The sequence below is a fragment of the Carcharhinus amblyrhynchos genome, chromosome 11, assembly GCF_965287045.1.
Source record: "Carcharhinus amblyrhynchos chromosome 11, sCarAmb.v2.hapA, whole genome shotgun sequence".
Lineage (NCBI taxonomy): Eukaryota > Metazoa > Chordata > Chondrichthyes > Carcharhiniformes > Carcharhinidae > Carcharhinus > Carcharhinus amblyrhynchos.
Window position 1 is genome coordinate 59,514,877 of NC_137334.1, and position 15,812 is coordinate 59,530,688.

General features: G+C 41.2%; 1 protein-coding gene across 4 annotated transcripts in view; it reads left to right on the forward strand.

Annotated features, from left to right (window-relative positions):
* Positions 1-15,812, forward strand: part of galnt3 (UDP-N-acetyl-alpha-D-galactosamine:polypeptide N-acetylgalactosaminyltransferase 3 (GalNAc-T3)) — a 53,990-nt gene that overhangs the window by 12,850 nt on the left and 25,328 nt on the right. For all 4 annotated transcript variants that reach the window (XM_080199186.1, XM_080199187.1, XM_080199190.1 and 1 more), the window contains exons 5-7: positions 2,228-2,462; positions 10,384-10,501; positions 15,576-15,776. In XM_080199186.1, coding sequence (XP_080055312.1) covers positions 2,228-2,462; positions 10,384-10,501; positions 15,576-15,776 — 554 coding nt within the window. The remainder of the gene's footprint in view (positions 1-2,227; positions 2,463-10,383; positions 10,502-15,575; positions 15,777-15,812) is intronic.

Consider the following 15,812-nt stretch of genomic DNA (forward strand, 5'->3'; position numbering starts at 1 on the left):
TCACCTGTACAACTTGTACAACTGAAGCATACTCCCTACTTCTGTGTTCAACTGCCCACACAAACTATAATATTCCACAACTTTCTGTACCTGCATACTTGCCTTTTGTAATGCATGCACAGGACATCCAAATTCCTCTGAGTCTTAGCTCTGCAACTTCTCACCATTTGGATAATATTTTTAAATTTTTCTTGCCAAAATGGACATCACATTTTCTCACACTCCATTTGCCAGATCTTTCCCCACTCATTTGACCTATTCACTTCACTTTGTTGCCTCCTTATGTCTTCTTCGCAGCTTAATTTCCTACAAAATTTAGCAATCAGATCTTCAATCTGCTGATCCAAGTCATTTATATGAATTGTACAAATTTGAGGCCCCAGCACTGATCTGTGTGGCATGCCACTCATTTACATCCTGCTAACCACAGACTCATTTCCTGTTAGCAAGCCAACCGTCTATCCATGCCAGTATGTTATCCTGCAAACCCATGAGCTTTTACTTTTTGCAGTAACTCATGATGTGGCACCTTATTATGTGCTTTCTGGAAATCTAGGTACAGTATCCCTACCCTTTATCCACAAAAAGGATGCCAATAAATTGGTTAAACACGATTTCCCTTTCACAATTGATTCTGTCTGATTGTCCTTTTTCCAAGTGTCCTACTATAACATCTTGAATAGGAACTTTTAAAATTTTCTCTGTGACAGATGTAAAGCCAACTGGCATGTAGTTTCCAGCTTTCTATCTCCCCTTTTTAAGTCGAAGAGTTGTATTTGCTATTTTCCAATCCATTGGAGCCTTCCCTGAATCGAAGGAATTTTGGAAAATTAAAACCAGCAAACCAACTATCTTACTATTCACTTCTTTCAAGACTCTAGGATGAGGTAATCAGGACCAGAGGATTTATCAGCCCACAGCTCCAGCAATTTATTCAATGCCGCTTCCCTGGTGATTGGTGTTTCTGGCTCCCTTCCATTTCATCATTTTATAGCTGTGTCTGAGATGTTACATGTATCCTCAATATATCCTCAAAATATGGAATATTATAGTCATTTTGTTTTTGGGCTATTCATTCAGGAGATCTAGTGTTGGGGAGCTGAATTCAAAACCCACCATGGCAACTAGGAAAAGTAACTTCAGTTAATTAAATAAGTCTGGAATAAAACGTGGCTAGTGTGTACATATAATGGTGACAATGAAACTACCCATTGTCATAAAAATCCATCTGGTTCACTAATGTCAATTAGTAAAGGAAATCTGCCATCCCTGCAAAATAGCAGATATCGGTCCCACTGCAATTTATTTGACTCAACTGAAACAGTCTAGCAAGCCACTCAATTGTATAGTAATAGGCAATAAATGCAGGTCTTGCCAGCGATGTTCATCTTGTGAATGAACATGAAAGCATTGCATTGCCTCTAGGACATTTAGAGCCACTCTGGGCTATTACAGTTCCATTTTCTGTCTCGTTGTCATAAACCATGAATTATATTTACAGGCAACTATGACATTCCAAGTTATTCTTTTTGAGGTTATCGAGCAGCTCTAAGTTCAACAGTACTCAAGTGATGCGAACCTAAATTTTATAATTGAGCAGTGAGAGTAATAAGAGAAACTAAATAAATCACTTGAAAATAAGCTGAATTTATGATTTACTTAATTGACCACATTTGCTCTTAGTTTACATTATTATTGCTACTTAAAGGTTAGATATCATGCTGAAAGGACACTAACTCTTTGTCGAAACAGGTGGGAAAGCTGTCAGAAAAAATCTGATCCATAAGAGATCAAATGCAAAATTTTATTTAATGAGAGATGCCTGCCTTTTTTTTTGTTAATTTAACCCAGAATGGGTGTGCATTATTTGAAGACTTTCCTTCTTTTCTTTCCAAATGTTACATGCGGTTCATATGCTAATAATTTTTTTATTTGTCCTATTTTCCAACTTCATCATTTTTTGATGTGTAAACTGTGCATACACCATATTATAAAATGGTGAATATTTATAGAGGAAAAACAAACATTTAAATATTTTGCTATTCATTAAGAAACCTGCAGAGAGCAGTTAAGCTACTTGGGATTGAAAGATAATTTGTTTAAGCAATATTAGAATATTAAAGCAAAATGTAAGTTATGCTTACTCAATTGAAATTATTTGCATTCAGCCAGATGCTTTCCTATAATCAATGCAATCTTAATATGATCAAAACTTCTTTCCCGCTAGGTGAATGCTTCAATGGTTGGTTGGAGCCTTTGTTGAACAGAATAGCTGAGAATTATACAGCCGTGGTGAGCCCTGATATCTCCAGCATTGATCTCAATACGTTTGAAGTGGTGAAGCCAAACCCATATGGACAAAATCATAATAGGGGTAACTTTGACTGGAGTCTGTCTTTTGGATGGGAACTTCTTCCTGACCATGAGAAAAAAAGGAGAAAAGATGAAACATATCCCATCAAGTGAGTTCACATTTTCAAAATGCTAGTGTAGCATTAACTACATTAATGAGCTATCAAGGTAAATATATATTCATCAATCCCTCGTTGAATTGCCCAAACGATGTCGAGATTCTTACTGCGGAAAATTCTTGATCACAAAATGACATAAACCATAAACCAATGGGTAATAGAAATTTACTACATAATTAAAAACAAACTGAATAAATTGGGAAACATAAATCACAGCAAAAAGGGTATTATTGGTTTTGTTTACCCAGCACAATGTTCTAAGGGAAATGAAAAGTAGAAATGTATAGAACCACAAGTGTGACAACTTATTTAAAAGAAAATGTGGACTTCTTTAGAACACTGTAGAAATAAGTCAATAGTGACCACCATAAAATAGATTGATGGTGTTGGGGGGGAGGGGGAGAGGAGGAGAAGAGCAATGGGTACAACAAACACTATAGTCCATTAATGGAACCGCAAATAGCAAGAAATTAATAAGCCACTGCATTAAAACTACACTTCAATTAACAAACACACAAAATGATGGCCAGTAGTGAATCAAAAACATAATAGATAAAACTAATTCCAGTTATCTGATGGTACAAGAATAAGGAAGCACAGACTTGATGTTTTGGGCAAGAGAGGTATGGAAATGTGAAGAAGAACTTATTTTTACACAGTGGCAATGACCTGGAACACTCTGCCAATGAGGGTGGTGTAAGTATAGATGCCCGATATTTCGCTCTTTTTTGCGAATCAAACGTGCAGGTATAGAGTGAGAGAGGCAATGGGACTGAATGGATAGTTTTAAAAGGAACTGGCGTGTACTCAGGCTAAAACAGCTCCTATCAAACCTTGAGAGTATAAAATTTACAATAGTCAGTGATCCACCTGAAGATGAACAGGACTTGGAGTGTGAAGATGTTGGCTTTGCATATGTTAATCTGAGGGAGATTTTTGAAGAGGAAGCAGACATTATTGAACAGGATATTAACAGTGAGTACTCTGAAAATGTGTTCAATTTCCATTGTTGTCGAGAGCAAAAACAGTCAGAGTTCTAGCTGTTGTTTTGTTTAATATGTTCTGTATATATTTGATAATTTTGTTCTTTTGCACTTCGTTAGCACTGATTTCAACTGTTGTAATTGGCCTATTAAATCTATGAATCATTTTAGATCTAAAGTAACTGGTAACATGAAGACCATGATAAACCCATTTCTAGTTAATACTGGTGTAACTATTCAAATAATTTAGAAGTGATAACATCACTTTCCTGAAAACTATTTTGCGTGCTTCACACATTTCTGCGGAATACTCTACAAAAACTGCTGGTATTATGCCTTTTCTTACAGTAAGCTATTTCATCATAAGTTCCCACCTATTGATGTTTATGTCATCTTTCCATAAGAATCTACTTGGAGGAGAGGAGGAACAATGAAGTATAATTTCTTTTAAAATAACAGACCTTGTAAAGTATTTAAATGGTTATAATAGAATTCAGTTTGATTTCAATAAACCACTCCAGTTTATTAATATTAATATAAATATTAAGACGCGGGTTAGGAACATAAGAACATAAGAAATAAGAGCAGGAGTAGGCCAACTAGCCCTTCGAGCCTGCCCCGCCATTCAATAAGATCATGGCTGATCTGTTGTGGCTCAGTTCCACATTCCCGGCCTCTCCCCATAACCCTTAATCCCCTCTCTCATCAAAAACCCATCAACCCGCTTCTTAAAAATATTTAGCGAGGCAGCCTCCACCACTTCAACGGGCAGAGAATTCCAGAGATTCACCACCCTTTGAGTGAAGAAGTTCCTCCTCAACTCCGTTCTAAACCGCCCCCCCCTTTATCTTGAGGCTATGCCCCCTAGTCCTACTATCCTTTCTGAGCGGGAAGAGTCTCTCCACCTCTATCCTATCCATCCCATTCATCATCTTATACGTCTCAATGAGATCTCCCCTCATTCTTCTAAACTCTAACGAGTACAAGCCTAATCTATTCAGCCTCTCCTCATAGCTCAACCCCCTCAACTCAGGCATCAGCCTAGTAAACCTCCTCTGCACTCCCTCCAAGGCCAAAATATCCTTGCGTAAGTACGGCGCCCAAAACTGCACACAGTACTCCAGCTGCGGCCTCACCAACACCCTATACAGCCGCAGCAAGACCTCCCTACTTTTATATTCAATCCCCTTCGCGATGAAGGCCAGCATCCCATTCGCCTTCCTGACCACCTGCTGCACCTGCAAGCTGGGTTTTTGCGACTCACGCACGAGGACCCCGAGGTCCCTCTGCACCGTCGCCTGCTGCAGTTTTTCTCCACGTAAGTAATAATCCTTCCTACCATTATTCCTACCAAAGTGGACTACCTCGCACTTGCCAACATTAAATTCCATTTGCCATTTCCTGGCCCATTCGCCCAGCCTATCTAGATCCTTCTGTAGACTCTCCCCACCCTCTGCACAATTTGCCTTTCCACCAATTTTGGTGTCATCAGCAAATTTCGACACCCTACACTCGGTTCCCTCCTCCAGATCATCTATATAAATGGTAAAAAGCTGAGGCCCCAGCACCGACCCCTGGGGCACTCCACTAGTCACCATCCGCCAATCCGAATAGCACCCATTGACCCCCACTCTCTGCCTCTTATTTGACAACCAGTCCTCTATCCACGCTAACACCCTACCCCCAACTCCATGCCCCTTGACCTTCTGCAATAACCTCTTGTGAGGTACCTTGTCAAACGCCTTCTGAAAATCAAGAAAGACCACATCCACCGGCTCTCCTCTATCCACCGCCCTAGACACATCCTCATAGAACTCCAGTAAATTTGTCAGACATGGCTTCCCTTTAATGAAACCATGCTGCGTCTGCTCTATCAAGCAGTTCCCCTCAAGATGCCTCGCTATTTCCTCCTTGATGACGGATTCTAACATTTTACCTACAACAGACGTTAAACTAACAGGCCTGTAATTCCCTGCCTTTTGCCTGGCACCCTTCTTAAGCAACGGCGTAACATTAGCCGTTTTCCAATCTTCCGGCACTTCCCCAGAATCCAGCGACGTCTGGAAAATAACCACCAAGGCATCCACTATCACCTCTGCCATTTCTTTCAGGACCCTCAGAGGCATTCCATCCGGTCCTGGGGACTTGTCCACAATCAGCCCCTCCAGTCTGTCGAGCACCACCTCTCTAGTAACAGTAATGTCATCGAGACGCTCCAGTCCTACCACCTTTCCATCTCTAACATCCGGCAAATTATTCATGTCCTCCTCTGTGAAGACCGAAACAAAAAAGTTATTCAAGACCTCAGCCATATCCCCATCCCCTACCACTAAGTCCCCCTTCTCATCCTCTAAGGGACCAACGTTCACCCTAGCCAGCCTCTTCCTTTTTATATATTTATAAAAACTCTTGCTATCCTTTTTTATATTAAGCGCTAGCCCAGCTTCATAGTTTCTCCTACCCTTCTTTATCAACTTCTTTGTCAATCTTTGACGTTTAAACCTCTCCCAATCCTCTTCTCACCCACTACTCTTAGCTACCCTAAACGCCTCCGCTTTTAATTTAACACTTTCCTTCACCTCCTTCGTTATCCACGGCTTATTACCTCTCCTCCTACGGTCCTTTTTGACCATCGGAATAAATTTCTGCTGAGCACCAAGAAAGATCTCCTTAAAGATCCTCCACTGCTCCTCAGCAGACCTACCTTCCAACGCGCTCCCCCAGTCCACATTCGCCAATTCTTCTCTCATTCTACCGTACTCCCCTCCTTTCAAAGAAAGGACGCGTGTCCGGGAACCCACTTTCTCCTCCTCCATCTGCACCAGGAACTCCACCATACAATGATCACTCTCCCCAAGAGGATCCTTCACCGCAAGTTCCCTAATTCTACCTGCCTCATTACATAGCACCAGATCCAAGATAGCTCGCTCCCTCATCGGCTCCAACACACACTGTTCCAGGAAACTATCCCGGCAGCATTCCAAGAACTCCTCCTCGAGCCCACCGCGTCCAACATGGGTCGACCAATCAATATGCAGATTGAAATCCCCCATAACTACGGCCGTCCCATTCCTGCACGCCGCACTTATTTGCGCATTAACAGCCCGCCCCACCTCCAGATCATTATTGGGGGGCCTATAGACGACACCCACCAGCGTCTTCCTCCCTTTGCTGTTCCTAATCTCTACCCACAACGATTCCACGTTCTGCTCCTTGGCTCCAATATCATCCCTTGCTACCACCCTGATGCTATCCTTAATCAGCAGAGCTACGCCCCCCCCCCCCTTTCCCTCCTGCCTATCCTTCCTAAACACTTGATACCCCTGGACATTCAGCTCCCAGTCCCTGTCACCTTGCAGCCACATCTCTGTAATGGCCACCAGATCATATCCATTTGTGTCGATCTGCGCCACCAGCTCATCCACTTTATTCCTAATGCTTCACGCATTCAGATAAAGCACCTTCATCCCAGCCTTCACCTGGACCTTATTTGCTGGAACGCCACCAACCATACTCACGCCCCTTACTCCCTCTATTGGGTTTTTGATAAGCGAGGGGATTAAGGGTTATGGGGAGAGGGCGGGAAAGTGGAACTGAGCCACGACAGATCAGCCATGATCTTACTGAATGGCGGGGCAGGTTAGATGGCCTACTCCTGCTCCTATTTCTTATGTTCTTATGTTCTTATATGCTATCATGTGCTGACCCTGAGTATAGCCTTTTCTACCCTCAATGCCTCTCCCAAGTGCTGTTCGATATGAATTACTGATTCTTCAGCTGAGAGACAGCAGTAAGTGGTAATCAGCTGGAGATTTTCTTGCCTATGTTTGACTTGATGTCATGAGATTTCCTGGGATCCATTGTCAATGTCCAGGACTTCCAGGGTGGCTCAGCTGTACATCAGTGTGCCACTATCTCAGACGTTAGTGAGGAACATTTTGCAGATTTGACTGGGGAGGACGTTCCTTTGTTGTTATCAATGCTGGGTGAGCTGTTGGCTTTAATTTTATTCATACATCTGTCATGGTTTAATACAGTAAGAAGTCTCATAACACCAGGTTAAAGTCCAACAGGTTTATTTGTAGCAAACGCCACTGGCTTTCGGAATTGGCTGTTCCTTCATCGGGTAGGTGGGAGTTCTCATCACCCTGTTAGTGATCAGAACTCCAGACAAAGGAACTGCCAGTTCCGAAAGCTAGTGGCGTTTGCTACAAATAAACCCGTTGGACTTTAACCTGGTATTATGAGATTTCTTACTGTGTTTACCGCAGTCCAACACTGGCATCTCCACATCATGGTTTAATACAACCATGGACCATTTCTCGAGCAGCCACATTGCTTTGGGTCTTTACAAGACAGGTAAGGATAACAGGGACGTGTAGAGGGACAGGTAATGGGGAAGCAGGGGGTCTGTGGAAGGGCTTGGACAGGTTAGGAGAGTGGGCAAGGAAGTGGCGGATGGAATACAATATGGAAAGGTGTGAGGTTATGTGCTTTGTGGGTAGGAATGGAGGCACTGACTGTTTTCTAAATGGGGGGGGATGCTTTGGAGATCGGAGACACAAAGGGACTTGGGAGACATTGTTTGGGATTCTCTTGGAGTTGACATGCAGTTTCATTTGGCAGTTAGGAGGACAAATGCAATATTGGCATTCATGTTGGGAGGATTGGGGTGCAGGAGAGGGAATGTACTTCTGAGGCTGGATAAGGCTCTGATTGTACCCCATTTGGAGTGTCATGGGCAGTTTTGGGCCCCATATCTAAGGAACGATGAGGGGGTCCAGGGAAGGTTCACAAGAATATCCCTGGAATGAAGAGCTTGTCATGTGGGGAGCGGTTGAGGACTCTGGGTCTGTACTCATTGGAAGGATTGGGGGGGGAATCTTTGTTCAAGCTTGCAGGGCGCTGTGAGGCCTGGATGGAGTGGACGTGGAGAGGATGTTTCCACTGGTGGAAAGGGCTGGAGCCAGTAGGCCCAATCTCTGGCTGAGGGGACAATCCTTTAAAACAGAAACAAGGGAGAGTTTCTTCAGCCAAAGAGTGGTGAATCTGTAGAACTCTTTGCCGCGGAAGGCTGTGAAGACTAGGTCATTAAGAGTTTTTAAGGCAAAATAGATAGGTTATTGATTAATAAGGGAATCAAGGGTTGTGGGGGAAAAGGCAGGAGAATGGGGGTGAGAAAAAGAATCAGCCATGATTGAAGGGCAGAGCAGACTCGATGGGCCGAGCGGCCTAATTCTGCTGCTATTTCTTATGATCTAATAGATTTCCTTCCCTAAGTGGACATTGGTGAATCAAATGGTTTTTAATGACAATCTGGTAGTTTCATTGTCATTAATAAGACTAGCATATAATTCTTTATTTTTGTTGATTAATGGAATTCAAATTCCCCCTGCTGCTGTGATGAGATTTGAATGGTTTTCTCAGGAACATTAGTTCCGGCCTCTGGACTAGTAGTCGAATAACATAATACTGTGCCCTTTAATATCTTTTTTTTAGCTACTTTCTAAAGTAGCTTTGCTCTGAATAAGTGATGGTAGATAATATTTTATCTAGTTTACTTATTAATGTATCACTTTGGGGTACTATCACTGAAGTGACTGCTGCAGTTCACAAAGATGTGTCACCTCCTGGCACAAAAATGAAACTTATTTTAAAAAAAATTATTCATTCATGGGATGTGTGCTTTGCTGGCTAGACCGTCATTTTATTGCCCTTGGACGGTGGTTGTGAACTGCCTTTTTGAACTGCTGCAGCCATGTAGTGTAGGTACACTTGCACCTGTGGGGGAGGTGGTTCAGGAATTTGACCCAACGACTGAAGGAACAGTGATATATTTCCAAGTCAAGATGTTGAGTGGCTTTGAAGGGAACTTCCAGGTGATGGTGTTCCCATGTGCCTGCTGCCCTGGCCCTTTGTTGGTTTGGAAGGTACTATCAAAGGAGTCTTGGTTTGTTCCAACAGTGCATTTAGAAGATGGTATACATTTGCCACTATATGCCAGTGGTGGAGGCAATGAATGTTTGTGGCTGGGGTGCCAGTATAAGCTTTATACTGGATGATATCAAGCTTGAGTGTTATTGGCATTACACTTCTCGAGGTTAGGGGGGAATATTCTGTCACACTCCTGACTTACGCCTTGTAGATGGTGGACAGGCTTTGGGGAGGGCTCAGGAGGTGAGTTACTTGCTGCAGGATTCCTAGCTTCACACCTCCTCTTATAGACACACTATCTGGCTAGTCTAGTCCAGTTCAGTTTCTGGTCAATGGCAATCCAAGATGGTCGTTGCCTGACACTTCTATGTGACGTGAATGTTACTTGTCACTTAACAGCCCAGGCCTGCATATTGTCCAGGTCTTGCTGCATTTGCATTACTTCAGCATCTGAGCAGTCATAAATGGTTGCTGAATATTGTTCAGTAAATGTCCTACTTCTGACTTTATGGAATGAAGATCGCTGAATGAAGCAGCTAAAATGGTTGAGCCTAGGACACTAGCCTGAGGAACTTGTGCAGGGATTCTCCTCCAACCCTTTGCGTTAGATATGACATCAGCCAGTGGGGGAGGGTTCACTCCCTGATTCTCATCATTTCCAGTTTCACTAGGGTTCGTTGATGCCATACTCAGTCAGATGTGGCTTTGGAATCGGAGCAGTCACTGTTGCCTCGCCTCTGGAGTTTAGCTGCTCTGTCCATGTTGAACCAAGAGTGTAATGAGGTCAGGACTGAGTCATTGGCTCACAGTCAGTATAACATAACATAATACAATATATAATAGTTATATAATAGTTCTGGATTCACAATGGTTAAACTGGATTACCTTTTTTTTTGGCCTTCCCTTTTCAAGTGAGGACTGTCATAATCTCAGCAAGTTAAGCTTCGTAGCCCAGAAAATAATTTCTATTTTGTCTCTTTTATCTAATTTTGCAGATCTCCAACATTTGCTGGTGGACTATTTGCCATCTCCAAACAATACTTCGAACTCATAGGCAGTTATGATGACCAGATGGAAATTTGGGGTGGTGAAAATATAGAAATGTCTTTCAGGGTAAGCAGTTTTGTTTCAAATACTGCATTTGCAAATTTTCATTCAAATACTGTTAATGCTGTTTCAGTTTAAAAGCTGCAGCTTTCCCTAATTTTATTCTGCCAACAGATTGTACTTGGTAATGTGCAGAGGATATATAATGCAATGAATGCATTATTCCACTGGTTTTCCATTGCCAATCTGTAACCTATAACTCGTACTTGTAAAGCATTTTAAGTCCTACAGTGCTGCACAAGAAGTGGATAAATATTTGAAAATAAAATATGAAGGACATAATGAGGGGGTCAGGAACTGGAAATGGATATTTCTTTGAGAACTGGCATGCTGTGACAGGCCAAATACCAGTCTGTGCTTCATAATAACAATGAAAGCAAACACTGAGGAGGTAAGTAAGTTGATCCAAGATACACTTAAAGAAGAAGGCTTTAATGAGCCTTATGAAGGCATAAAAGGTTTGTAGCAAGGTGGATGGTAGAAAGACTGTTCTGGAATGCAAAGATTGATGGCTAAAGCTTTGATACTTATAAAGATGTGAAGAGAGGGCAACATGCACAGTCATCCAGACTTGGAAAAGCAAAGGGTGCTATGATATAAAAAGTTAACATCAGAAGAACATGATGCTGTTGTAATGATGATGCAACACCAAATGTTTGAAAACCAAGATCTGAAGTGGTCTCAATATGTATATGGTAGTTGTAAATCAGGATTAATGGCTTTAACCAACTGCAGAATTTAAACAGTTTACTCTAGAGCCCGATCTAGATCCCAGACATGCAATGCAACTGACTAAATTTAGAATGGATGAGTTCTCAAATGTAGGTTATTATGAGACCATTGAGAGAATTTCAAAATTGGGCCGTGATGAAGCTCTGATGAGTCATCCAGACTTGAAATGTTAGCTCTGTTCATTCTGCGTACGCTATCAGACCATCTGAGATTTCCTAACATTTTCTGTTGTTATTGTTGTTAAAATGGGCTAGTTTGTTTTTCATAGAATCTGTACAGTACATCGAGCCTGCACTAACAACAATCCCACCACATAATCCTGAGTATTTACCTTGCTAATCCCCTGACCCTGAAGGGCAATTTTATCTAATCTGCACATCTTTGGACTGTGTGAGGAAGCCAGAACACCCAGTGGAAACCCACACGCACACAGAGGAAATGTGCAAACTCCACACAGTCTTCCGAGGCAGGAATTGAACCCAGGTCTCTGGTGCTGTAAGGCCGCAGTCCTAACCACCATGCTGTGTTTTGAGAGCTGGGCAACCATTACAGGTGGGGTGAATTGTATGATGGGGTAAGTTGAAAGGATCAGTTAAGGTAGATGTGGGTGACCAGGTTTGGAATTGGGTGGTAGAGGTTTGTGTAGGATAGCGATTGTGAGAAATTTGAACGTGTGTGGAATGAAGGTGTGAATGAGAGTTTTAGTAGAAATGGAGCCAAGGTGTTGTAGAAAGTGAAATAGGTAGCTGCGGCTACGGTTGAGGTGTGGGATTTGAAGCTTGCTACTCAGGTCAAAAAGTATACTGAGGTTGCACAATATCTGGTTCACTGTGGGTGTACAGCCAAAGTCAAATGAAATCCTGGCTATATTGTATGGTTTCTGGTGGGAACTGAACAGAAAGCTTTTGTTCGATAGACGGGCAAGTTGGGCTGTACTGATTTTTACAAGATTTGATGTCAAAGAAGGCAATTTTTGAAAATGTAGTTTTGTCAACATTTTGTGCTTTGTACAAATATTTTAAACACCTTTAACTTTAATTTAAAGTCATGTCGATATAGTAATTGAAACTGAAACCTATATAGGTATAGTTGTTGAAACTGAAACCAATCATACAACCTGATTTGCAAGTTCTCACTAGCCCATTAGACAGTATAGATGAGTACTCATTATTGCATAACTGGGTACGACATTGTTTCACTTTGGCTTAATGTTTCCACGTGAAGTGTATGATTGGTTTAGTTCAATTGGCTGGACAGCTGATTATTGATGCAGATTGACACTAACAGCTTGGGTTCTATTCCTGTACCAGCTGAGGTTATTCATGATGGTCTGCTTGCTCAGCCTTGTCCTTTACTTGAGGTGTGGTGATCCTCAAATTAAAACCTCACAATCAGCTCTCCCCCTTCAAAAGGAGAGAGCAGCCTGTGGTTATCTGGGACTATGGTGACTTTACCTTTTTCTTATTCTCTTGCAAAAGCATTACGCTCAAGCTAAATTGGGCTATGCAAATCCTGAATTAAATCTAAATGGAAAGGATTTTCATTCTGCTGTGATAAATTTGAGGTTAAACTTCATTCTGTGCTATGATTGATATCCTGAGCTACTTGCCAGATCTGGTTGATTCTTGCAATGTCAAAAAGTGTGCTTTGACTTCTTATACCTTTTTCAAATGTCCTCAGACAAGGTCTTTGGGTAATTAGTAAAATTGGTTAGTTATAGAGGTTTACAGCATGGAAACAGGTCCTTCAGTCCAACTTGTCCATGCTGCCCTTTTTTTTTTAAACCCCTAAGCTAATCCCAATTGCCCATATCCCTCTATACCCATTGTACCCATGTAACTTTCTAAATGCTTTTTAAAAGACAAAATTGTACCAGCCTCTGCTACTACCTCTGGCAGCTTGTTCCAGACTCTCACCACCCTCTGCGTGAAAAGATTGCCCCTCGGGACACTTTTTGTATCTAGATATTGATTATCAAGCTAATCTGTGCCCCTTGAGACCTCTATAAGGCCACTCCTCAGCCTCCTACGATTCAGAGAAAGAAGTCCCCGTCTATCTGGCCCCTCCTTATAACTCAATCCATCAAGTCCCGGTAGCATCCTAGTAAATCTTTTCTGTGCTCTTTCTATTTTAATAATATCCTTTCTATAATAGGGTGATCAGAATTGCACACAGTATTCCAAGTATGGCCTTACCAATGTCTTGTACAACTTCAAAAAGACATCCCAACTCCTGTATTCAGTGTTCTGACCAATGAAACCAAGCATGCTGAATGCTGCCTTCACCGTTCTGTCCACCTGTGACTCCATTTTCGAGGTGCTATGAACGTGTACCCCTAGATCTTTGTTCTGTAACTCTCCCCAGTGCTCTACCATTAACTGAGTAAGTCCTGCCCTGGTTCAGTCTACCAAAATGCATCACCTCATATTTGTCTAAATTAAACTCCATCTGCCATTTGTCTGCCCACTGGCCTAATTGATCAAGATCCCATTGCAATTGGAGATCACTTTCTTCATTGTCCACTATGCCACCAATCTTGGTGTCATCTACAAACTTACGAACCATGCTTCCTATAGTTTATGATTATTGAGGTTTGGATAATTCAAAGTCCTTAGATCCTGTATGAAGCCGAAATGTAGTACTCGGCAAATAGTGTATCGTGTTCTTTTTCTGTCCACAAATATAATCAATCTCAATTTAATATGAGAACTTGGCTCCACTCCTGGATTAGCAAGTGAATTGAATGATCTGGTTATTGAATTACTGGTTACTGAATTACCTTGAACAGTTTGATGCATGATTCTTTACCCAGATTGAAAATACTTCCTCAGTTCCATCTAGTTCAGGAAGTTTTCTGTGAATGATCCTGTTGTGTTTTTGAAGATGTGTTATTTCCACTATGTAGTTGTGAAGAGAGAATCTGAATTATGACAAAACTATGAATATGCAATGATTCTGTCCACAGTTTTGTATATGCTTACATTGAAACATGAATAAAATTATTGGCTGTTTGTACAGCATTCCACCTGTATGGCCCATAATAAATGTCATGCTTGCACAACAGATTTCATTGGAACTATTTAGTTCTCTCAAATAAAGCTGGAGAATTTAAAGTTACATGTTTTATTACCTAAATTCAATACATTCATTCCATTGTCAGTATATTAAATACTTTCCTGTTCATCTTTGTCATCAATAACAGTGAAGTTAAAAGAAAACAGCTTCTAAAACTTGAGTGGATGGAGTGCAAGGACTAGCCCCTCTTCTGCTTGTGGAATGCTAAAATATTACTGTTGTTCACATCAGGGTATTGATGATAATTTTAGATTTGAGTCTTGACATTTGACATTACCATAACAACTCATATAGTTGAAAATATCGCAAGGCACTTCATAGAACTACAATCTGACAATAAAAGTTAAGTAAAAGTTTATTAGTCACAAGTGAGGCTTACATTAACACTGCAATGAAGTTATTGTAAAATTTCCCCTGGTTGCCACACTTTGGTGCCTATTCTGGTCAATGCACCTAACCAGTATGTCTTTCAGACTCTGGGAGAATGTGTAAATTTCACACACACTGACCCAAGCTGGGAATCAAACCCAGATCTCTGGCACTGTGAAGCAGCACTGCTAACTGCTGTGCCACCAACAGACCTGTAAATTTTTACTCCATTCTTAATGTTACAAAGCCAGTGCTCAGAAAGAACTAGGCAAGTCCAAATCCATTCCTTGTTTGCTCCAAATACCAAATTCAAAATCCCATTGAATCCAATTCAATGTTCTCCATAAGGTATAGCCATATTGGGCTTGATCTGATGCTTGACCTCTGAGCCTTTGTCAAAGAGATGATTGTTAATTCTGTTTAGACCAAACCAGTTAATAGAACTTATCAATTCGGTGTCCTGTGGCTCCTTGATCTGTGTACATCATGAACATTGTGGGCAAGAGTTTATCTCATTCAAACCCATTCAATTACACAGAATTTAAATCTGGTTCCAAATCTTCCCAATTTAAAGGGGGTTAGTCTTCAAGTATTTCAGTTTGTGAAGAGGAATTTCACATCACTTATTACAATTAACTTGCACTGAAGAGTTACTATTTGCTATATGCAGACATGTTTGTGTAACACTTTTTTTGGCAGAGATTCTCATGTCTGGGCAGGGTTTTTTGAAAGATATTTTTTCAAAAGCCTGAATTTTTAAAAAATCAAATTCATTCTGACTAATCAGGTAACAGATTTATATTACTGATTAACTGTTTCCAGCTTCTAAGTATTAGAGTTAGTTGCACTGAACTGTCACTGCTTTGTTTATTAATATATCAGTGTATTTCCTTTTTACTTACAGGTTTGGTTGTGTGGTGGACAATTGGAAATTTTGCCATGTTCTGTAGTAGGTCATGTTTTCCGCACCAAAAGTCCACATACCTTTCCCAAAGGTACTCAAGTGATAGCTCGCAACTTGGTCCGCTTGGCAGAAGTGTGGATGGATGACTACAAACAGATATTTTACAGGCGAAATCAACAGGCAATGCAGATGTCTAAAGAGGTAGGTAACATTACTAAAACACTTACTTGGGAGTTA